General features: G+C 35.0%; 2 protein-coding genes across 7 annotated transcripts in view; one reads left to right on the top strand and one right to left on the bottom strand.

The window, feature by feature from the left end:
* Positions 1-23972, top strand: part of Lbr (lamin B receptor) — an 87107-nt gene that overhangs the window by 54982 nt on the left and 8153 nt on the right. The gene's annotated exons all lie outside the window — the stretch shown is intronic.
* On the bottom strand, positions 628-22438 carry LOC138935340 (monocarboxylate transporter 9). Of its 6 annotated transcripts, none has more exons than XM_070299803.1 (11): positions 20948-22438; positions 5376-5679; positions 4888-5031; positions 4589-4794; positions 4229-4457; positions 3180-3634; positions 2800-3028; positions 2535-2710; positions 2224-2446; positions 1825-2072; positions 628-1687 (listed from the first exon to the last, which is right to left on the bottom strand). In XM_070299803.1, the coding sequence occupies exons 1-11, from the start codon at positions 21044-21046 to the stop codon at positions 1538-1540; spliced, it is 2463 nt and encodes an 820-aa protein (XP_070155904.1). In that variant the 5' UTR covers positions 21047-22438; the 3' UTR covers positions 628-1537. The 6 variants fall into 6 exon arrangements, with proteins under 6 accessions (XP_070155904.1, XP_070155905.1, XP_070155909.1 ...); XM_070299804.1 differs by having other exon boundaries at positions 3180-3616; XM_070299808.1 differs by lacking the exon at positions 20948-22438 and adding an exon at positions 17478-17811.

Here is a 23972-nt window from a genome sequence, read left to right as displayed (position 1 = left end):
CGTATTCTTGCTATTCAACAAGATTTACAACGAGCTCCTCGATTTATATGTGCGTATATTTGTAGGCATATATACGCAAACCATATCGGTCCAATAATGATCTTCGCCGCCGTAAGAAAAATTAGTTACATATAATTCGCACAAGAAACGCTTACATATCGCTTGGGACACGTCAGTCCTTATTAATTTTGTATTACTTAATGTGCTTGGTAAGTGCTATCTTACACGACACAATCAGTTTCATTCACTAAACGATTAAATCTATTTATACAAACTAGCTGTAACAGGCGAGACGCGTATTTTATACATTGATCAAATAAGAATTCTCTCTGTGTTTCGGATAATCAATATATTATTTAGTCTACCTAACAATGCGTTAATTGTCCCTTAACGAATACATTAATTGCGAAACTTCCTAGCGAGCGAAAAACTTATAACTTCATTTGATTTAATTCTAGAGTTCGTTATTATCATTTTATGATTCTCTATAAATTATTTACATTTTATCCTGTGCAACACAGCGATATATTTGTTGCATGTAAACTAATAATTAACATTTTTTCTTTTGCATATATATATATATATATACATATATATATATATATATATATATATATATATATATATATATATATATATATATATACACGTATATATAAATTTATGTATACACACAAAATACATGCACGCACATACGCGCACGCATGCACACACATACATATACATACATACAATTTGCGCAAGTATGCAAGAAAATATCTCTTTGAATTGTCAATAATTCAAGTTGCATCTTTGGATGTGGCCAAAAATAGATTTAACTAACACGACAGATCGTAGGTGGGATCTTTTCGATAAAGGATGGTCAATCGTACATTGATTAGATTAAAATACATCATCGTTGTTTCATACACGAGTTATTTTCGCAAAATAAAAACATATATGCTACAATTAATAAATAGAATACATACATTTTATTCATGTATACATCATTATGCCTCATGATTAAAACGAGCGAGTCCGATCAATGATGCGTTGACCGATCCTTGTATATATAGTATTATATAATTTTCAAATTATTTAATATTATATTTCTATGATGCAGATTAATAATTTATTCAAGATTATTCGATATGCACGGTATAAGAGCATTTTTTTTTAATTTAATATTTTCTCTCTCTCTCTATATATATATATATACTGCTGGATCGATACTGATTAGGTTAAAACGCTCTATCATTTTTTTTTCACCATTACACGTAGACAATTAAGTATTTATATCTGATGGGATTTCGTGTAATGTAATGTTTATCGGTTTTCGATAGAAAACAAAGAAAAAACAAGAAAACATATACAGTCATACAAATCTAAGTACGTAACTACGATAAAAAAAATTCCATCAGATATGCCATTAATTTGTGCTTTATCGATTAAACGTGTAACAAAGAAGTACATTTTTGAGACTTTAAAGTAGCAGCCCTATCACAGTGTGGCTCGGAGTGAAGGCGATTTTTATCCATTTAAAAATGATCAGAAGTATTTATAAAACAGACTCTATTTGCTTGATTTCCTTTTCAGGTGGTTCTAAGGGTGACGGCGCAGTTTCTATTATTTCCGGTAAGTCGTCCTCGTTCTCTTCCTCGATATCTTCGTCAATTGGAGTCAGTGTATCTAATATCACAGGTTGAGTCTGCAACAAATAGAATAATTCGTTAATGCATTAAACCGTGTTAAACGCATGCTGAACGCTATATTATAATAATAATTTATTTTTATAAAATAATCCTGGATCTTAAAAAGAAAAATTAATATAAATTGCATTTTTACCTGCGGTGTAGTGCACCGTTTCATAGCAGGAGCCATGAAACTAGTAATAGTGCTTACAAGGAAGAAAAACCCTGCCATGAAAAACGGGATGCTATAGCTTTGCGTTGCGTCGTAAACAGCGCCCGCTAAGGGTGAGCCAACTATAGCAGCAGCCCCTCTAAACAGAATTAAAAGGCCGAAAGCGTTCGTTAATTTGTCTAATCCCAAGAGATCCACCAATATGATCGATGTTAATGAGATATATCCAGCTGAAAAATTATAAAATTATATATAAAAGGATAAAATATTAAATATATTCAAGGCAAAATTTGCAAATATCACATTTTAATACTTAAAATAATAGTTTTCAATCGAAACATCATAGATATTAGATAATTATTGTATAGTTGAAATACTTACATATTGCTATTCCGAAAAATATGCTCATAATAATATAAGCAGCGTAAGTATGGCAAAATGGTGTTGCAGCTACTGCGATTGTAGATATAATTAAACAAATATTATTTAACAATAAGGAATCGACTTGTGGAAAATCGGCCACATATCCACAAGCCACACGACCTATTGTGTTCGTTATTCCAATGATGGATAATAAGAACGATGCAGAATTGCTTTCAATTCCCTTAAAAAAGAAATAGAGATATAATTGAATACACGTTATTATATGCAATGCGATATAATGATATAATGAAAATTAATAAATAACGTACATCTAAGACAGCAGCATCCACCAGATATACAAAAGGAACATATAATCCTGCCATACCAAACACGTTGCTAATACCAATTAGAAGGAAAACGGGATCCTTCAATAAGGACATATCCATCATCGTCGCTAGAGCTTCCTTAAACGAGTCAGGTAATACCAAGCAAGGACATAAAGGTTCTAAGAAATTAAAAAATTTATGTTAATTTTTTTGAAATTTTTCATAATATCGATTGAATTTTGATATTGGAAACAATGTATATACATACGTTGTGGGGCTTTTTCAATATCAATGTCCTTCATGTCACCACGTACAGATTTGGGAATAGATATAACACTCTGACGATAATTGGCGAGAGATTTCTGGCTTTGGTATTCTGGTAAATTGACTACGCTACCACTGTAGAAAATATCCTTTCTCGATAAGGGACGGACCATCATTGGTTTTTCCTTTGGGATACTAGTTTTACTGGTAGTAAAAGTAATACTCTCACCATCCTAGTACAAACAAAAATATTGTTATATTATTATTATTAGATTAATGGAGAAATATGCGATTAATTTGTCTAACAATATATAAAAAATATAAATCTAATCAACATCTCTCTCGTAAGATGAAACATTCAAATCTGTAAATGTATAAACTTACATCAACTTCAGCGTTATTATTTCGCGATCCCAGCATACTACTTGTGGAAAGTCTCAGATGCAAGCTCTTTCTGATATCTCCATTAGAGTTAAGCGTTGTCCTAGAGTTTTTTATTGCACTAAGGCTAGGCTTGTAGCGCTCGCTGGTACTCGTTTTACGAATTCTATCGAAGAATGGCACAGAGCCGTTTTTAGGCAAACCTTGAACGTGGGTCGTGAAAGCCGGCTGCGACGCGTTTCTGGGGATTATCGTCTTATTAAATTCATTCTCGGGCTTCTCCGCGTCCTTGGCGTCTTTGGTTTCGTCGATATTCTTGCTTTTAGATTTATTCGAAATATTCTTTAAGTCCATGCTGCCGCTATCGCTAGTATGTCCACTGGAAGAGTGCTCTTGTACCTTCACTTCGGATATAGTCGGGAGGGTTGGCACCGTTGGAACTGGTGTTAAAGGAGTTCCTTTAATATTATGGTTATTCAATGAAATACTTCTTATGTATTTCTTGTATTATATCATTTGATAACGAGTATACACTCCTCAAATAATCGGGGTGATTGATTATCATCTTGATTACTTGACGAGATATATACCCGTCATTATGGAAATAATATAAACCATATAATTTTGTTTTAAGATAATTAGATTTTTGCATATTAAAAAATATTTTTTAATAATATTCTCAAAAAATTATCATATTAATTAAAATATTCTTCTACTTTTTTTTATATATATATCTTTAAGAATATCTTGTATAATATATATATATATATAATTAATATACATATAAGAATAAATATAATATATCTTGAGATTTTTTATATCAATCTTATATATATTATATAACTATATGCAAAACAAACAACATGATTAACTTAAAAATAAGAAAATAGAATTTTAAAAATAAAAAAGCAATTTTTGGATCGTTATCTTTCAGAATAAATTACGATAAATAACGATTAACTTTATTTATTCTATATTGTTATAATTCGCGCCATTTTCGCAATCATCACGGGATACACGAAGAAAGTACTGATCGCCAAAGAGTTTCTTACCAGGCACTAATTGGTCTAAATTGAAGCTGGAATGAACACCAGGATCAATATTGATGGGCATTTTCATTCGCTTTTCCATAGAGCCGTCCGGCAATTGTACCATAAAATAAGAACCACCGATGCTGCCACGTTCCATCTGAAATCTCTTCTCTTCGGCCATTCTTTGTAACAATGGTTTAACAGAAGAAGCTCTCGGATATTCCAAAGGCCTCATCATGGCACCAAATACCTAAAAATCATCTGTTAGAATTATCAGATATACGAGATATACCATCTCGATTAATCTAATGCGTTGTATTACTCCTGCATAAGCAAAGCAGCGAAGCGTAACGCGAATGAGATATTTCACTGTTTACTTACTGCGCAATTTAAGATGAGACCAGCCAGGATTAGATTTGCTCCCTTCCAGCTGTACGCCTCCAGCAACATGGTCGCGAGAGGCGCAAATGCGAACGTGCCGAATCCCGATCCGCATACGGCGATACCCGTAGCTAAAGATCTTTTGGTTTCAAAGTAATAGCCTACGCAAACTACTGCGGGTAGATATATCAAACCAAATCCAATTCCTAAAAGAGCAATAGAGATATGAACTGGAAAGAAACTGGCGAGGCGTAAAGAGATTGCGCGATTAATCGCGAAAAAATGTAATTATTACGCACCTCCCATAATACCGTAAGTCATCATAAGCATATTTACACTGCTTGAAAATGTTGAAAGTACAAATGCGGCGGCGCCTAAGAAACTTCCTGCCATACATACTGCTCTACAGCCATACTTATTCGTTAAAGCACTGACGACAGGGCCTGACGACAAAGAAAAATTCATATTTATCCATTACAATTTATTTTAATTGGCTATTTAATTTAAATTGATTTGGTACGAATTTTAGCAGAAGCTGCGTTTATAATAAAATCGTAATTCCATTTTGTTTCAATAAAATACTAATTGATTAAAAGATAAGCTTTTATTATTCTCATATATTGATATTAAATATCATTATAAACAAAACTCTCGTTAAGAAAAAATTAATTTTTCTTATAGAAAATATAATAAATGTTAAAATATATTTTTTGATAGTTATTATACTTCCTATGTTTTAAAATTCAATGCAAACGAGATTTTGAAAACATTCATGTTTATATCTTACCAGCGCTAAGGTACATTCCAGATAGCAACGAACCGACCCAAGCGGTCTTGCCCTTTCCTTCCCCGAAGTATTTAACGAACTCTCCTAGAAAGACGCCGAACGTATAGGCGATACCGTCCACTATCATGTTACACATAAACGATGCAAATACCACCACCCAACCATAACCACCGTCAGGTGGGGGTGGTATATCGTGGTATTCGCAGAGCGAACCTCCCTCATCTTCCGGCGAAGCTTCATCGCCACCCGGTCCATCGGCTCCAGTTAATCTCGATTGTTCTTCTACAGAATATTCGCTCTCCGTCTAAAAAGAAGCGTAATAATAATCTTGTATTTTTTACAAACTCATATAAAGCAACATATTTTATGAATTTTGAAAGTGTTACATGCTTCTGGATTTGTCTTTGAGTCTTCGTAAGAGATGCTTTTTATTTATTAAAAAATAATTCTTATATATCTAAGAAACGCGGTTAGGAAAAGGAATAATTGATTAATTTCAGCTATTTATGTTATATTGTTATTAATATCATAATCTTATACTCTTTACATTGTTAAAATAAAACAGAAATTGATATAAATTATAGAGCCTTTACTATATACAACTCGCAATTCAAACTTGTTATGCTTCAATAATTTACTGCGCATAATTTTATTAGACACAGCTTATATCTGTACTGCGTATAATAATTTCGTAGAAAATCTGGAAAATAATATATAATTGAAGACTATCTTATACTTCGCAACACAAACGCGTTACTTTCGCCTTGAATAAGACTTGCAGTTCACCTTGAATGCTCTAAGAGAAAAAGATCTCTTTTGTGACGCACAAACAAGGATTTATTTCTATAATCACTGACTGATGAAATGTTGTCGATTAGACTTCTTATCATTCAGATCGTATGCAATAAAATGCGATATTTTTTCCCATAAAAAGAGAAATGCACGCGTAGAGAGATAAATTAAAATCACGTTTTAAATTCAACTAATAATAAATTTATTTTTTTACACATAATGAAAAAAAAATCATATGCCACGACTTGACAATGGTTTCGTTAATCACGGTCTAGAAATTATCGCAGAATACAATACAGGAACAACGCTGCGTGCTACGATGTAGGATGATATCATAATCACGCAAACGCTAGCGTAGACATCAAATAGCTATTGTGAGTTAATCAGTCTTTAAGATTACATATAGTCAAGGTGACAGATAGAATGTATCGTTAGAATCAAATTAATAAAAAAATAGTTGTTTTCAATTCAATCTGCAATATATTTGGATTTACCGCTAAATTATTAGTATGTGATTCATATAAAAAAAAAATGATACTTTAATTAGAATAAATAATTAAAAAAATATATTTTTCTATTATACGCAAATGCGAAGAGAAAAAGGAGAAAGATTAATATAAATGTATATGTGTATTAAAATCAATGCTTATTGAGATAAAAGCAATGATAGAGATAGGATACATCATGATAAATTCGCGCAATCGATATGTTATATAAACACATCGTATAAATTAGTTTTATTAAAGGCATGCTTTCTTAGATAAACGAATATTGTTGAAAAAGTTGAAAAATCTAGGAACATCACTGGCATCTCAAACAAATTGAAAATGTATAATTTATAAAATTTAAAAGAGAAAGAGAGAGAGAGAGAGAGAGAGAGAGAGAGAGAGAGAGAGAGAGAGAGAGAGTGTGTGAGAGTACACACAATGCCTCAATAAATAATTTTAGGAATTGTTTTTTTATTAAAAATTTTTTTCCCTCGTATTTATCAAGTATCATATATCCTAAAAGTGTTTGTATAATTCTTTTTCTGAAATGTCTTATGTATGCTATTATTTTTTAAATTATTATTAATCATACTTATAAAAAAAATCATATTAAATTGATTTATGGTATAACAATAAAAATAAAAATTTACAGATATAGCTTTTTAGTATCCGAGATTCTATTTAATGGATTCTTTACGAGCAGCGGATTTATTTTTGAAGCTATATATAAAATACATTAATTTATTTAATTACCAAATATAATTTAATTTAAGTTTCAGTTATATTGTTAAATGCTACAATATTCAATAATCATCTAGTATCGCTACAATATTTAATTAATATTTAATCTCAAATGAATTTCAATCATATCGGACTTTAATAAAAAAAAAAAAAAACATAATATATATATATATATATATATATATATATATATATATATACGGAGATATTAATACCGTGATAATCGAGAAGGGAAAATATCAAGCCGCGCCTACGCGATATGATATTAATCGACAGAATCTTAACATTTACACAGGTCTTTTACAATATAATAATTACATGAGACTATTGAATTATAAGAATTAATAAAAGCACTTCGAATGTTATTAATTACTTTAGCAATCAGAGATTATCTTAATCGTTAATATTTTAATGATATTAGCAAAAAATAATTCTTTTCTATAATTTTATTTTTCTATAATTTTATTCTCTTTGTGGCAGGATTAGATATAATAAGAATGATAAAATATTATAAGATTATATAATTTTTTGATTGTATCTAACCATCGTTAATAAAAATGACGATTTATCTAATAGAAAAAATTAGAAAAATTCGTGCGAATTTGTAATTTTTTTCTTTTTAAGGTTCTTTATATAGAGATATATATAATTGCTGCCAGCTTATATTTTTATATATCTCGCTTCTGTATATCTCACTACGATATATAATTAGTATAGTCCCATTGTTAGAGATTTGGATCAACGATCTCGCGTATCGCGGCCGCGAAGACGAATTTAAATGCAGCGCGTATGTCGCGTTTGCGCCCGCGCGCGCATGACTTGGCCGAACGGAAGGTCACAGCTGATCAGCTGATCGCACGCTGTCGCTGTCATTCCGATCGCGCCACCCGACGATGAAAGGCGCAAAGCTCACCGCGAGAATCGCTCACGTTCGCATCTGACCTTGCTATTTTCTAGCACGGTATTATTATCGTACATACGGTATTACCGTGTTACGCGCTATTGTCATGTGTATGCAAAATGCGTTACGGATCGTGCGTACGAATGCAACGACGTATCCTCTCGTCACAGGTAGCAGTCTGTCGACCGTCAAGGTTGTCATATGCCACCTTTCTTCGTAAAGAGCTACGTACTGTGCGATTGCGCCAGTAATTATAGACTATGCATAAAAAACGATTATCCTTTAAGCGCGACTGAGAGACTACAATAAAAATGCTCGCGAATTAAACGGGTCATCTGGGTAGATCGTGCAAAAATCGGTAACGAAAATACGAAACGTGTAATATACATAGGAATGCATTGATTGTAAATTTTTTATTCCATTAAATTTTGAGGAAATTTTTAAGGAAATCTAATGGAGCAACATGAAAGGGATTGCACGTTGAAAAAATTTTTTAATACTTTTTCCATGTCTTTCGGATCTTCTTCAAATCATTATCTTACTCAAGCAGTTACTGGTCGCACCGCCGTATCCGGCAATAAACGAGTCACGTAGGAAACGAGATCGTTGTGTTCCAGTATTCGCAAGACAGAGAGAGCGGAAAGGTAGAAAGGAGGAAAAGAAGGAGGATGGGACAGATTTTTGAATATAACCGACAGCGCACCAACACACAATTATACCCATATACAAACCGTACCGAGCTGATCTTGCGGACGCGACGTGAGCCGTACTGCGACTTGTTGAGTGACACACGCGACATTCTACGAATCGCCTTAAATCGTCAATCACACTTCTCTTTCTCTCTCTTTCTCCGGCACCCTTTTTCCCTCCCTCTGCGCAGTCTCCTCCTCTCTTTTCGCTCGAAACAGCGTTCTATTTTCGAGTACGCTCGACGCGACGCGAGCGACTCGACGCCGCTCTCTTCGCTCGTGAGCGCGGCTTTATCCCCGACAGATTCTCCGCTCCCTTTATCGTTTATGTTCCTTCCGCACTTTTTCTCACTCTATCATCACTCTCTCTCTCTCTCTCTCTCTCTCTCCTTCCGGCCCGCCAAACCACCCGTCGACAATCTCACTCGTCGTAATCCGCTGCCATGTCGACTACGACTGTACTACTGGCAGTACTGACGCGCTCGCGTCGTCGGCATCCGCTCGCTTAGCGCACTGCCATCGCGCGCAGCGCACGTCGCGTCGGTATCCGATACTCGCTTCGTCAAGGTAGAAATAGTGGGAGAACGCCACGATCTTCTCTGCTCCAAGGAGAACGCCTCGAGGACAAGATACTGAGGATGTCCTCGATACGCCGATATAGAGTTTTTCCCGCGATTCGGCTCTCGAGTTTTATACTTTTTCCTTTTCGAAAGTTATTCCTTTTTAGTTTATGTCCTGGCTAATTTCGTTAAAAAGATTTAATTAGTTTCTCCTGATTTTCTCGATATGTCAATATTTTCTTGATATGCTTCAATCTTTTCGGTGACTTTTTAATGCAATTTTTTTTTTTTGCTGGAAATTATATTTATTTTTGTGTTTACTTTTGTTGCATCTTAGGACAGATCCTCGTGGCTGCATAGCTGAATAAATGTTTCGTCGACAAGTATATTAATACTTCAATATTACGATATCCTCAATATGTTTATCGTATTCTTCAATATTTTCTTTTTAAATATTATTTTTTATAAAATTGATTTTCTCTTCAAAAAAAGTGTTTATTTGATATTTCCTCCTTATAGAAGGATTCTCTTTTGAAAATTTAAATTCTCGTTGTACCTTGTGATAATTGGCTTACAACCTTCACAAAAAATTCATCTCACTTATTTTCTATATATTGCCTTTCTTGAAGTTAAATGTTTAAATAGGAAATGAATTTCTCTTAGCGGAAAGACGACGCCAAGCGGCGATTGCGCAGCGATGTTTCTCCTCAAAGTGCGCACGTGCCAAGTGACTCACGTGCGTCGCGAACAAAAGATGCATATATGCATATAACGCACTCGTGATGAGCTTTGTCTAGTGCCTCTTCTTTCGTCACGTTTTGTCACGTCGATATAATAATATCACTTTTGTCCGGATGCTTATTGTTAAACTCACCTCTGTCGAGCTGGCAACCCGCCTTGCAAAAATAAAGAAACAAATAGCGTACAATTATGAGCTACTTATGAACTTTTATATCCCGCGAATGAAAAATTTTTAGCTTGCCACATTGGACAGGAATTTAATACTTTTTTTTTTATGGAGGAGGAGGAGGAGGAGGGAGAGGGTTTCGTCTTAAACTCTATCTGTCCGAGAAATTAGTGGAGCGATTGCGACCCCATTGCTCGTTTAGAAATACAACGAGAATGTCTTCCTGCAATTGATGTTTTCTCGTACTCAATGCAGTCATCAAGCACTTCTGGTATATCCTTGCAATGTACTTTGAAATTTAAAAATTATCTTCACTTTGAAAAACAAAAAAATAACAAAGAACTGAGATATACTTTTCAAAAAACATAAAAGAAAAATACGAATACTTAATAAAAGGAATTAAAAACAGAAGAACGGTTTTTTTTATTTTTTTTTTTAAATAAGTTCCGATGAATTTTCGCGTCAAAAAGAGAAATATCACGATTCAACGTACAAAATTATACTTTCGTCAATTTTTACGGATCTCAAAGAGAATGGTTGGCACCCCCGTGGTTTCGCTAATGTCAAATGAAAATAATACGATGCACTCGTGCACTATATTATACGTTCCATCATTCAGTTTTCCCGTACTTTCATTTTCCTCAGTTTTATCTTCAGGATAGAATCGACGTTTTCCGTATTTTCGCGCGATCCTGATACATCCCCTTTAAGCTGTTCGCGTAAAACGATCGAGAGCCTTTCACCGAAGCGCGTCTCGATCACATCCACGTGCAACGCTTGCGGATAGTTGCGGGTAATTGACTGGTGTTTTTTCGTCGATCGAACTTTCTCGTTACTGACAATTTGCGCATTGTCAAGTGCCGATGCAGCGCCTTAATATTCGTTCAGAGTAGCGCTATATCGAGAATCCGCGACGCAGCACGGCAGATTCTATTTATATCCGAGAACACGCAGCGATTGTGTCGAAGCTCGTCGAACTTCCGCGAACAAAGCTCCTGCTTCTTCGCGTTTCGTTTCTAAATCGAAATTGTGTGTTTTCGTCTGTTACAACGCGTCAAAAAGTAAGAAACGATCAAAAGCGATTATTCGTCGATCATGATGTCCGTCACATGAGCACTGACGTAAAGTAGAAATCACAACAATCTCGATTGCTCAGAACAAGCGCAAGTGAACAAATGCTACTTGACTCGATTATTAATGCGCGTTGTCGATTTAAAGAATAATTTCCCAAGGAAAATAATATACAATATATTCGACGCTTTCGAAGGGAATCGGAGCAAGTCTTGGGATGACGAATATTTCGCCACATACATACATTTAAAATATCATCCTCCCGAAGTGCAATTGTACGTTTCGCGCTGGTAGCGTCGCGATTCGATCAATCTTACGCACAAGACAGAACGCATGGTTCAGGTCGGGGCAAAGCGCGGCACTGCGCGATGCTCATCTACCTACATTATACGCCATCGATAGGCAATGTTGCACTCTCGCTTACGCACGTGCGTTCCCCACTCGAACTCGAATTGCGTGGCGCGTCTTGGCGAAGCGCGTTCGCTCTTCGCTCTACGTTGCGTCTACGATGCCGAGGGACGCGCGTCATCCGTTAATTTCTCAACAGGGACGTTTCGCATTATTTCGATACCCTAGTTCTCATAGGCGTACAGTTATTTTATCAATTTCATAATTTATATAATCTTGGAATTATATATTATTATATATAAATATATCCATACACATTGTTCTCTCTTTTTGAATAATAAAATTTTTTTGTTTCTTGTGAATATTTGTGTATGCGTTCGAATATAATCATTTTGACATTATTAGACATTATTTTATCATTATATGTTTTAGAAGTTGGATGTTTAAAAAAAAATAATCATACTTTAAAGTCCCTTCTCTCCTCGTACAGCTATAAAACAAGAATGCCATTTTACTCAGTAATAATGTCGGGAATAGTTTTGTTTGGGACTGGGGAGAAAATAAATGAGAACTAACAGCTTGATGATGAGTAATTTTATAGGCTTTATCTTTGAAGGAGAAAATATTTGACGTATTTACTTTCGCTTCAATTAATGAATGATTCATTATAATTCATTATGGTACTGTCATAAGTAACAATAACAAGGCATTAAATATCGTGACTCCTCAATTGAAAAGGGCTTTAGACTAAATTTGACTAAATTTATAGATGAATAATTAAAATTTGAAGGGCCAAAAATATATATTACTTAAAGTAATTCTTTTCTATCTTTTTATACACATATTGAATTTTTTTTTATCAAGAATCTGTTATAAAGGATGTCCCCAATTTAAATGGCAAAATTTCAGGAGCGTGTAGGGGATCGAAAAACTAAGACGAGAAGTCCTTTAGAGGTTTGCTCGTTTTTGCTCCATTTTAGAGAAGATCGCAAAAATTCAATCTCTCATTGTCAGTTGCTCTCTTGAGTCTGATTGGCACCGAATAAACTTTCTGCTTCAAGATTCCTTACATATGTAAATACTTGATGTTATCCTTTACGGTGCCAATCAATTCAAGAGAGCAATTTAAGAGGTCGAATCATAGATGCGGTGCAAATATCACTAGAACGATGTTTAGCTGCAATTAATGAGATCAGTGCTAAATGTAATGCTCGCATTGCTGGGAAAGGGCAACATTTTGAACAATATCTGCATTAAATAGATGATAACATAAATAAAATGTAAATAAATAAGTAAAAAAACAAAAACTTGTTTTCTTTCCTTTTTTTTTGGTGATTTTCTCCAAAATGGAGCAAAAAGGAGCAAACCTCTAAAGGACTTTCTGTTTTAGCTTTTCGGTTCCCTACACGCTCTTGAAGTTTTGCCGTTTAAATTAGCTACACCCTGTATATTTATATAAAAAATGTATAAGAAGATATCATAGAATTACTTCACGTGTAGAATAAAATTATATAACAGAGATAATATAAAATCTCTTTTATAATTCAAGAAATGGTGTAAAAATATAAAGAAATTTATAGAGAGCAGATTCTCTTCATCTCGAACAGTTGGAATAAAGTCTCAATGGGTCGTTTATCTACTTGTTAGGTCTTGAATCGAATGAAAGATGGAACTTACGATGATATACTCCAGATGCTGATCCGTCGAATCGGCCATAGCCTGTATCGCGCCACGATAAGCTCGTTTCCCTTTGACTGTCAGCCGTGAAGATCGCGTTGAGAAAACGTTCGTTAGCGATGCCAATTCGATCGGCGAGACGTATAAGATGAGCGGAACAATCGCGGAACAATCGCGGAACAAACGCAATGTTCATAAATTTAGTCGAATCGGCGGTCGCGAGCGCCGATCACGCGAAACACTGTGCGGCAGAGCAGCGCGATGCTCATGCGGCTGATGACGCTTATGAATTAATTAGATAATAACCAGCGACAATTAGAGCCGAAGGCACCGACGCGAAAATACCATCTGCCTTCTCATCTCTGCGGAAAAGTTTTCTAGCAAATTCCCGCGATAGTATGAGAGCGCCCAAGCAGACAGTAGATATATCCGTCAAATAAATCCCCGGCTATAGATGTTCACATATTAATATTTAATTGAGATTTCGTAGGAAAGTTGCTAATATGTTATTGGTCTATATCTTATGAATTTGGAAATATAAATTATATCATGATTAAAGTATGAGAAATTTTATCATCTTTGAAATTTTAAGTTATAATATAATTTAAGGTAAAATATCTTTGGGAAAAAAAAACAAGAGCTTAAATTGTCTTTTATAAATCTATAAGTTTGTAAATTAGATTAGATAAGCTATATTGGAGATATTTAATCTTCTTTTCAATTCCTCAGGCTTTTTACATTCCTCTCTTGACATTTTCCAAGATTTCCGATAAAGAAGTATATTATAAAATAAAGCTATTAAATTTATAATTTATTTTTAATATACACTTTTTAACAGGAAGATATTTTTATTAAGTTGCGAACATTTAATAAAAGAAAAGTCTTGATTATTCTCTTTGTTCGAAGAGAAGAAACATTTGGAATAAATTGTGATAATCAACGTGTTATAACAATATTAAAATATTTCACATTACGAAGCAGATTACGATTCTAACAAGACAGTTTCGAAGCTACTCATTTATGCGGTATTTATCGGTCTGGCAATTTGTTGAGAAGGGTCGCAAGAAGATGATAAATATTAAAGCGGTCATTCCAAACGATAAAGGAAGGATTCATTATTATTTATCGAGTATGCGATATCGCAAATATAATATTCTTTCTCCAGGATAAACCATTTTAATCTCGAGCTCGTTATTGCTACTTGCTTATGATTATATATTTGAAATTGCGAATAAAAAGACACGGTCCAAAGGGGGAAAAGCAATGTTGTCGGATACATCCGATGAATCACATTAGTATTGTTTGTGCATGCGTTCTAATTACTGCAACCTTACTGGATTCTACTGCCCCTTGATAACGAAGTCCCGAGCGCTTCCGCACTGCATTCTCAGACAAACAATCGCTGATTACATTCGACGCGGTCATCGTGTAGAAAGGGCATATGTCGGAAAAGAAGAATGTTTGTGTCAGCAAGCGAAAGCTTTTATAAAATTAAAATTATAAGATGTGAAAAATTTTCACTAACTTGAAATAATAAAATTTCTTTTATAAATCTAACCGTGTTACCGATGATATCGAAAATATCTTTTTTATATATATATATATATAACGTGTAACTATACTTTTTTGTTGCGATGATAATTGTAAAATGTTTAATTTAGCTCCTGCATATCTTCTTTACGTAATAAAAGGGAAAAAAAAAATAAAAAGAAAATCTATTACTCGTTGAGTTATCGATGCGATGGAGAATTTAATCAGCGAAAAATAATTTGAGAGATTCTATCTAATATCTGTCGGTTGAACAGCCGCGAATCCGAGGCCTGTTCGACATCGATAGAGAATGATAAGGATTTCGATAAACACTTAAAAGATAAGAGAGTCGCGTTAAAGAAAAGTAGATCTTAATCTTCTTGAGTCTCACGAATCCGTTATAATCCATCGCGTGAGACTTTAATAGAAGTCGGTCTCGATGAAAGCTTCTTCTCGAATCGCTCTTCTGCATTTTCGGAATTAAAGTCTTTTACTCTAGAGGATATTTGTTAATAAATATATTTATTTAATAACGTTCTCTTGGCAAACGCGGCGAGAGAGAGACGGAGAGAGCGGGAGAGAGAGAGAGAGAAAAGAGAGATAGAAAGGGAGAGAGAAAAGAGTCGTACGCCCGGAAACAATGCAGCGTATCGTCCAGAATATAATATCGTGTTTTGTCAGTATTGCGGCGTTACATTATAAATTTTCTCGTTCAACCAGCCTACAATCCACTTTCACTCGCGCATTTCGCGATCGTTCAATCATTGCGTACGTTTTTTTTTTTTTTTTTTTTCTTAATAATTTATCTCGCGAAAATCAATTGAAAAATGATTGTCAAAAAGACACGCGCAAGAAATGCACGTTCTAAACAGATCATGTTACTATGTTCTATATTGTATTATTAAATTACGTACGCAATGTATTTTTTCCTTCCACGAGTTGCTTAACTTTAGATAAGATATAGAGAGTATATCTCATATTTTTATATACTCTTAGAGAATATTATTTATATTTATAATAGATAAAAAAAATTTAAACCGATAATACGGACTGTCGAATGAAAAATATCTAGTATTAATAATATTATAATATAATATAGTATAGAAATATAATATTCTGATATTTTAAAACAAAAGCAGCAAGTTTAATAGCTTCGGAAAGGGAAGATCATCTTTTCCACGATTCAGTTCGCAAACATAAATTTTTTTACACGCCATTGATTTTCCTGACCATTACGCTACGCTTATTATATACGCATAATTTATCTTTCCTATCTTTTAGTACAGTGTGTAAATCGTTTGGAAATGTATATCTGTTCAGCAAATATATATATATATATATATATATTATTATATATATAAGTGACGAGCGAATCACAACGCAAAATGTCGAGTCGCCGTAAAATAATACGATTATAAATATAACATAAGCTAACACAGTGTCGAATAAACGACGAGGAGACTTTTAATTCCAACATTATTCATTTCATTTCGCACTTTTCGCGATATCTAGGTACATAGTATATTTAATGGCAAATGGAAATTTTTCGAGCAAAGTTCAATAATCCGAGAGACTTTGGCACTTGAACACATGAGATGTATGGGAAAATAAAATTCCGTGCGTAAACAGAATGCGTAATCGCGTCGATGGAATGACCATACGTCGTTGTAAATACGTTATTGCAACGAAATTCCAAGTCAAGGGAGAAACGAAAAATTGGATTACGCCCACAGAAATAATCATACGTCGTTGCTTCGCTATCGGTTCGATTCAAATTCCTGCTAACGCTGCGGAGACGCGTGAAATCGTTCGAGAACGCGTTGACGACTACGTGAAACATATATGTATGTACGTATATTGCTGTTCGTATATTGAAATTCGGCGTGTCCTTCGCGAAAGAAGAATGATACGAAATCGAATACATTGCTTTCTATGCAATGTTACAAATTTTATACGAATAGAAAATGCGGAGTTATCATTAATCGTTATCGCGAACGATATCTTTGAGTAATCAATAGTTAATATTAATATTATCAAAAATAGTTTGGAGTAACGTTATTACTATAATATTCCCTGTTGTGTCAATAATATTTGTATATTCTGATTTTGGAATTAATATAGTTTGGATGTAAGAAATTCAGATTTCGATGCTACCAGTACACGAAAATAATCTCTTCTTTTATTCGAACATGTGATAGAAAAAGAATATGATATAATGACAATTATATTATAATATTTAAAAAAAAAACGCTTGCAATTATTTCTTCGCTAATTGCGGCGTTATTAATATTCACGCGAATTATATAATTAATATTACATAACGGTGCTCGTGCAATTATGTTTATGGAATGTTAATATACCGTTTTGAGACTATTTTATATGCGACCATTATGATTACCTTATTTTTAGGCGACATGATGGTGGCTCTCTGTTCTCTTACGATTAGTCGGAGGCGAATGCACCCTCGTGGGCGACGACGCAAGAGAGAGACGTGCGTGAATGAGCGAGACGGTGCGAGAGAGCCGCGGCACCTGATCCCGCGAGATGCACACGCGGTGAGGAGGCGTCGGGAGATCCGAACCAGGCTATCTCGGCGCGAAACGCGAGTACGCGCTACGCGCGACAAAATGCGCTCGCTCAATCACCGAGCAACTTAATCGCACGGACACAGGACGCGTAGTTCATCCGTGATTCCCCACTCTCGGGAACGACGCGTATCTTGCCGCTCTTTATCCCCGTCATCGTCCGTCGTCGTCGTCGTCATCGTCATTGTCATCGTCGGTTGCCGTTTCGCTCCGCGCGTGTATACCTCGTATACTCTTTCCCTTCTTCTTCTATCCCCCGTCATCATCCCCCGTCTCCCCGCGCTGCACCCGCCAATCTTAATCGTCCATGTTTCTCGCCCCCGGTGCTTCTCTAAACACGCCCGGCGACGTTATTGCTCACGAGAGTTATACGCGTTCGTGCGAATAAAATTGTTTGTATCATCGTCGAGGAATATAAAGTTCTACGCACGGAAAAAAGAAATTAGCTGCCGTAGCTAAAAACTGCGTGTGGTAACTAATTTTGCCGCAGTTTAGAAATTTATTTCGCAAACCATGATTAGCTATGGTGGCGACAATTTTTTTTTCCGCGTGATACATTTTTCGAGTACAGGAGCCCGCGACGTGTTTCCCAGATAATGTCTCTCTCTCTCTCTCTCTCTCTCTCTCTCTCTCTCTCTCTCTCTCTCTCTCTCTCTCTCTCTCACTCTCTCTCTCTCTCACTCACTTTTTTTCCCGCTGGAGGTTACGTCGCGAGATTATCTAATCGTCACGTGTGAACGATCGTGTTAATCGAGCCTATGAGATACAGGAGCTTTTTATAATACTATTTTAATTATTAAATATATAATATAATATATATATATATATATATATATATATAAGGATGTGTTGTGAAAAATTTTATTCATAGATACTTTGATTCGAGTAAAATCGATATAACATTTGAGAGAATACGAAAATGTTTATCGACTAGAAATTCGATATTTATCAAAATAATATGACATATTTTTGTTAAAGAAATATTGATTGAAAATTGGTCGAGAATTATTTTAATCAATCATTAAAAAAATAATGCACGATCGAAATAATATACGGTATACATAATGGTGCTCCTCTTGGGCACCTCCTCGATATATATTTTTGTCGCGACGCCGTCGAAATCTATCAAACTTCGAAGCAGATCGAAACACGATCTTGATCACGTTAAATTATAACAAGTATAACGACATAATATTTTTGGGCATGAATATCAGGATCTAATTTTTCTTAAGAACGAGAATATAATCGCAATTATTTTTCATTACGTTTCTTATCAGCATGTCGTGCGTGATTTGTTTCATAAAACTACTATATTATTTTAATTATTAGATATTATGACGGTAATATATATATATATATGTTTTTTTTTTTTAACACGACATGCACTGCATTAATCGTGATAACCTTATCACAATGCGATATTACCGCAGCTTCTCATGTTTGCGAGAATCAGATGATTTCACTGACGAAGCTTTGCAAGAAATGCAAATATTATTTACGCATAAGATATACTTGATGAGACTTTAACAGACAAAATTAAGTGAAAAAATGTAGAATGAAATTTTTTTCTACAAGGCTTTGTATTCGGGAAATTAACAACTTTCTTTTTCAACTTAAATAAAAGTAAAGAATAAAATTTTCTTCTACGTCTTTAATTTATTTTCGCCTGATAAATCACCTGTCTCGACTGTATTACGATTTCGAATATATCTAATATTTATTCTGCATTTTCTCTCTTTTATTTCTATTTTAATTCATGTTATTAATCATAAATGGAGCATAATAATTAATTCGATTTTTAATCAATTACCGTGAAATCGGATTGAGTACGTATTATTCAAGAATATATTCGGAATGAGGTTTTGAAGATTTAATTTGCATAAAATAAAATAGTAAACATAATGACATATCTAAATTTTTAATTTCTTATATATGTACAATATAAAATCAGAGCAGGTTCAATCCTCTCTCTTCGAATGTGAATATATTGAATATACAGGGTGTAACAGAGCGCCCGTATCAGCAGTTTTTTTGAGAGAACAACGCATTTTCGTGAAAAATGTTTCATGCAAAATTTATAGAGCTCTAAGTGGCGCATTATATAATAATATATTAGTATGACTGTGAATAGCACCGTCAAGGTAATATATAAAAATTATTTTGAATTTTTTAAATGGAATCCCCTAGTTTTCATTACACATTCTTGTAGCTTACCTCGAGAGCTTTTCAAAACACTATAATAAAGTATTTTTTCATTAAGTACTTTTACATTAAGTATATTAGCATATCGATGATATAATCTGATATCAGTCTGATACATACAGTTTACGTGTGTATTTTGAATTATTAAAAGAGTATAAATATACTTTTTATTTTCTTATATTATTTTAATTTATCAAAGAAATTAAAAATTTATTTATAAATTAATCTTAGCAGTGTCGCTCATCTTTCAATACAAAAAAAAAACTGCGTTAAAAATTAATTGTTTTCCAATTTTTAATATAAATGGTCTCACTATATACATATATATACCGGGTGTCCTAGACCACACCCGTACATCCCCTTTTCTTTCAAAAACTAAGCATTTTAGAGAAAAACGTTTTCAACAAAAATTGTATGGTTTTGAGGGGAACGTAAGATGGTGTCGTTGGTTTGACCTTGGATGGCATCGTTAAGGTCAAGTCAAGGACACCTTTAATTTCTTAAATGGAACCCCCTATTTTTTATTAAACATTCTTGTAGCTTACCTCGAGAGCTTCCCAAAACACTATAATAAAGTATTTTTTCATGAAGTACTTTTTGAGTTATTTTATATTTTAATCTGACATATTTTGATATAAAAAATAAAATACTTCGTAAAATATTCAGTTTTCAATAATCTTACCGCAATATTTTTATGTACGGAATAACGGGAAAAATCAATTAGTATAAAAAAATAATTGTTTTTAAGAAAATTATTTACAATGTATTTTTTTTTTTTTTTTTTGCACTCATTGATTTGTCTCATTATTCTGTACATAAAAAGTATTACGGTAAGATGATCGAAAACTGAATATTTAATTTTTTATATCAAAATATGTCAGATTAAAATATAAAATAACTAATATCCTTGATTTGACCTTAACGATGCCATCCAAGATCAAACCAACGACACCATTTTTGTTCAAAACGTTTTTCTCTAAAATGCTTAGTTTTTGAAAGAAAAGGGGTGTATGGGTGATCTAGGACACCCTGTATATATAGTAATGGGAAAAAAAAAATAAAAAAAAAATGAAATACTTACGATATTGTTCGCCACTATCAACGGCTTCGGGTGGATCTGCAGGCCATCGTCATCGCCGATTTGCTCGCCAATCTGCTCGTGGCTGCTGGCGGGGCCCATTTCAGCGCCACAGAACCACCCGGACGACAGACGAGGTCTGGGCTTCCTCCTCGAAATGTCTCGGTCGAAATGGACCGATTCTTCGGACAATCGACGCGAATCAGCGCAGCCCCAACGGCGGCTTACGACGCTTCCATCGGCATCAAATTTCTGACTGGGTCCCTATGGAAGTTAGCTTCCTTGGTCACGTCTACGTCCATTTGTCTCGCAAAAGCGATCGAACTCCCGATTCTTCTCCTTTGTTTCTGTCTTTATTCTTCACGTTTCTGTCTCTTATTTCTATTTTCTATTCGATACGCTTAAACTTGACCTCACCTTATGCGAGGAACTAATTTTCTCTCGCCGCGTCTCTCACAATCGCGCGTTTAATTCGATGATCAAGAGCGTGAAAAGAATCGATCGCGAGGAATCGAAAAATTCTTCTCTCCGCACGTTCTTCGATAAATTACATCCACGCAGATTATCCTCATCCACCGATAAATCTTAGAGTTTAAACTTTAGAATTTAGCCGCAGCACCGTTTAAGGTAATTCTCGTTTTTCTATTTTCTCGTTATCATCATGAGCATTCGGAATGTTTCTCAACACTGGTGATCGACTTTTCGTTATTTTCTACAGGCGACGTTTGAAGGAGGTATTTGGGGCAACTTCGATTTAATTCGATATCTCGGTAACTGTCCATAAAGCTGATTTCAACGATAGTGTAAAACATATGATTTTCCTTTCGTAATCTCTTTCGTAGTGTCCGTCCCCTCGTAAAACCGGTTCTTCAGCAATGACGAGAACGATTTTCCAGTATTATCACACTTTATTCTGACAATTTTCTTTTATAAATATTTCGTAGAGATTCTTCGCGCGTATATAAATATTATTGAAAGTTGCTGAAGGAGTTTCTGTCACGTTGCGACAGCAACCGGCGCGAATATTTCACTCGGAAACTCTTCCGGTAATCCGTAGGTTATCGGTGCGCCCTTCTTCACTTTGGCGATTATCCACGACGATCGATCGTTCCCGTTTCCTGACCCGCTACCAAGAAACTGAGTGATACCGACGATTCGACGAAAGACGACGACAACGACGACGGTCTCTCGTTGCACACACCCACCGGCCGGTTGCAAAAAAGGGCGGCGAGAGATTCGAGAGGCGCGACCGCGTATGGCGGAAGGAAGAATCGGGGAAAATCGGCCCCGCCGGTTTCGGGGATAGGTATTAGGTAAAAGGATGAAGTGTGACGATGGAGAAAATCGTCCTCCTCGCCGGGGAGGAGAGTTTTCCTCGCCAGCAGGCTCTACCCCGCCGACGGGTGGGTAGCGCCGCGGCGCCCCAGAATCAATAAAACGCCCGTCCGGCCGTCGCCTGTCTTAGGTCCTTCCTGTCTGGTCTCTACCTGCCGAGGTCTATCGTTTGCTCGCGCGACGCCGGACGCCTCGACGCGGCGCGGCGCGGCGCGCGCCTGCCCGTCATCCCCGTCGAGCTCTCCGCGCGCGCCAATCGCCGGACGCGGAGACACCGCGATGCCTGGCGATGCCGCGCCGCGCTCCGGCGCTATCTTGATGGACCGCGCGCGCGACTCGCGCCGCGGGTCGATATTCAACTCCGCGGCCAGGAGCGTCCGCAGAGGAGAATTCGTGGAAAGTGTGTTCGTAGAATTCGAGAGCTTTTCGAGGAAATTCAGTAATTGATGTAGAGGATGCGTTACGCGAAGGGCGTAACTCTCTGTCTCTCTCTCTGTCTCTCTCTCTATTTCCAAGAAAAGGATACTCTTCATTAAAATTTAATGAAGGAAGAAATGTAGAGAAATAAAGAAAGAGACGGAGAAGGAGAGGAATGGGGTATCGAAGTAAGAAATGATATACGGAAAAGGAAGTTTCAACTCTGTAATATTGAACAAAATATGTATAAAATATGTATGATGGAGGGGGGGGGGGGGAAAGAGAATTATAAAAAGACGCGCTTGTTCGAGGTACCGTATGTTCAGTATTAAATGCTTTCGCAATCGCACTCTCGTTGCGATTGGATATATATTCTCGTCGTATTTACATACACCCCTGCATATAATGCAAGCAATGTGTCACAAGCAATATATTACAAAAACATTAGAATTTTTTCTTTTTTTTTTTTTTTCTTTCAGGAACAAGTTAGTTGAGAGATAAAGCTATACACATAGAAATAAGTTTTATATAGTATATTATTATACATATATATAAATTTCCCGAAAAAATATGATACGATTGATTTGGCGAGAAAAAAAAAAAAAAAAAATTATTTTAAGTTACATCAAATATATCAAAATTATTATTTTAATATTAGAATTTTAGGGGCTTATTCATCGTTTTATTGTTGAAATTTTTTATTCGGGCATAGTTTATTTCAGAAAGGGAGAGGAATCAATTTGGGATTAATATTTTATATTTTTTTTCTAGATAAAAAATGGGATCTGCGATTAATATTTTGCGAAAATATTTCTGATTTTTCGTATAAGGTATTTAACACGCGTAAGATATTTAAATTGGGATTATCGAGAATTATGCGTATTATGTAGTATCGCGTGGAACAAGTATGGAAGCGTATGTAAAGTTTTATTTGGAACGTTCGGTCATTACCTCGATATACCTGCTGGGTCAATGCAATTGTGATGTCTCGCTTTCCTTGAATAATTCGTTATGAAATACAAGCAAGTAGATTTCGAATGTATTAATAATGAAATTGATGAATTTAAATGACAACCCGACACAATCATAATTGTTACGGTTGATATGAAAAGTACATATTTTAATGTTATAATCGTAGTTAATTATTCAAGAGAATCTAATTTATACATTCTCTCCCATTATTATCTCTAATTTATTCTTCATTATTATTATATAATTTATGTATTTTACATATATTGCTATATAGCTACTATTATATAACCCGTATAATATCGAC

Source organism: Polyergus mexicanus, unplaced genomic scaffold, assembly GCF_030449975.1.
Source record: "Polyergus mexicanus isolate NDT 795.1 unplaced genomic scaffold, iyPolMexi1.0 SCAF_8, whole genome shotgun sequence".
NCBI classification, from domain to species: domain Eukaryota; kingdom Metazoa; phylum Arthropoda; class Insecta; order Hymenoptera; family Formicidae; genus Polyergus; species Polyergus mexicanus.
Note: the sequence above shows the minus strand (reverse complement) of the source record. Positions and strands in the feature narration are given on the sequence as shown.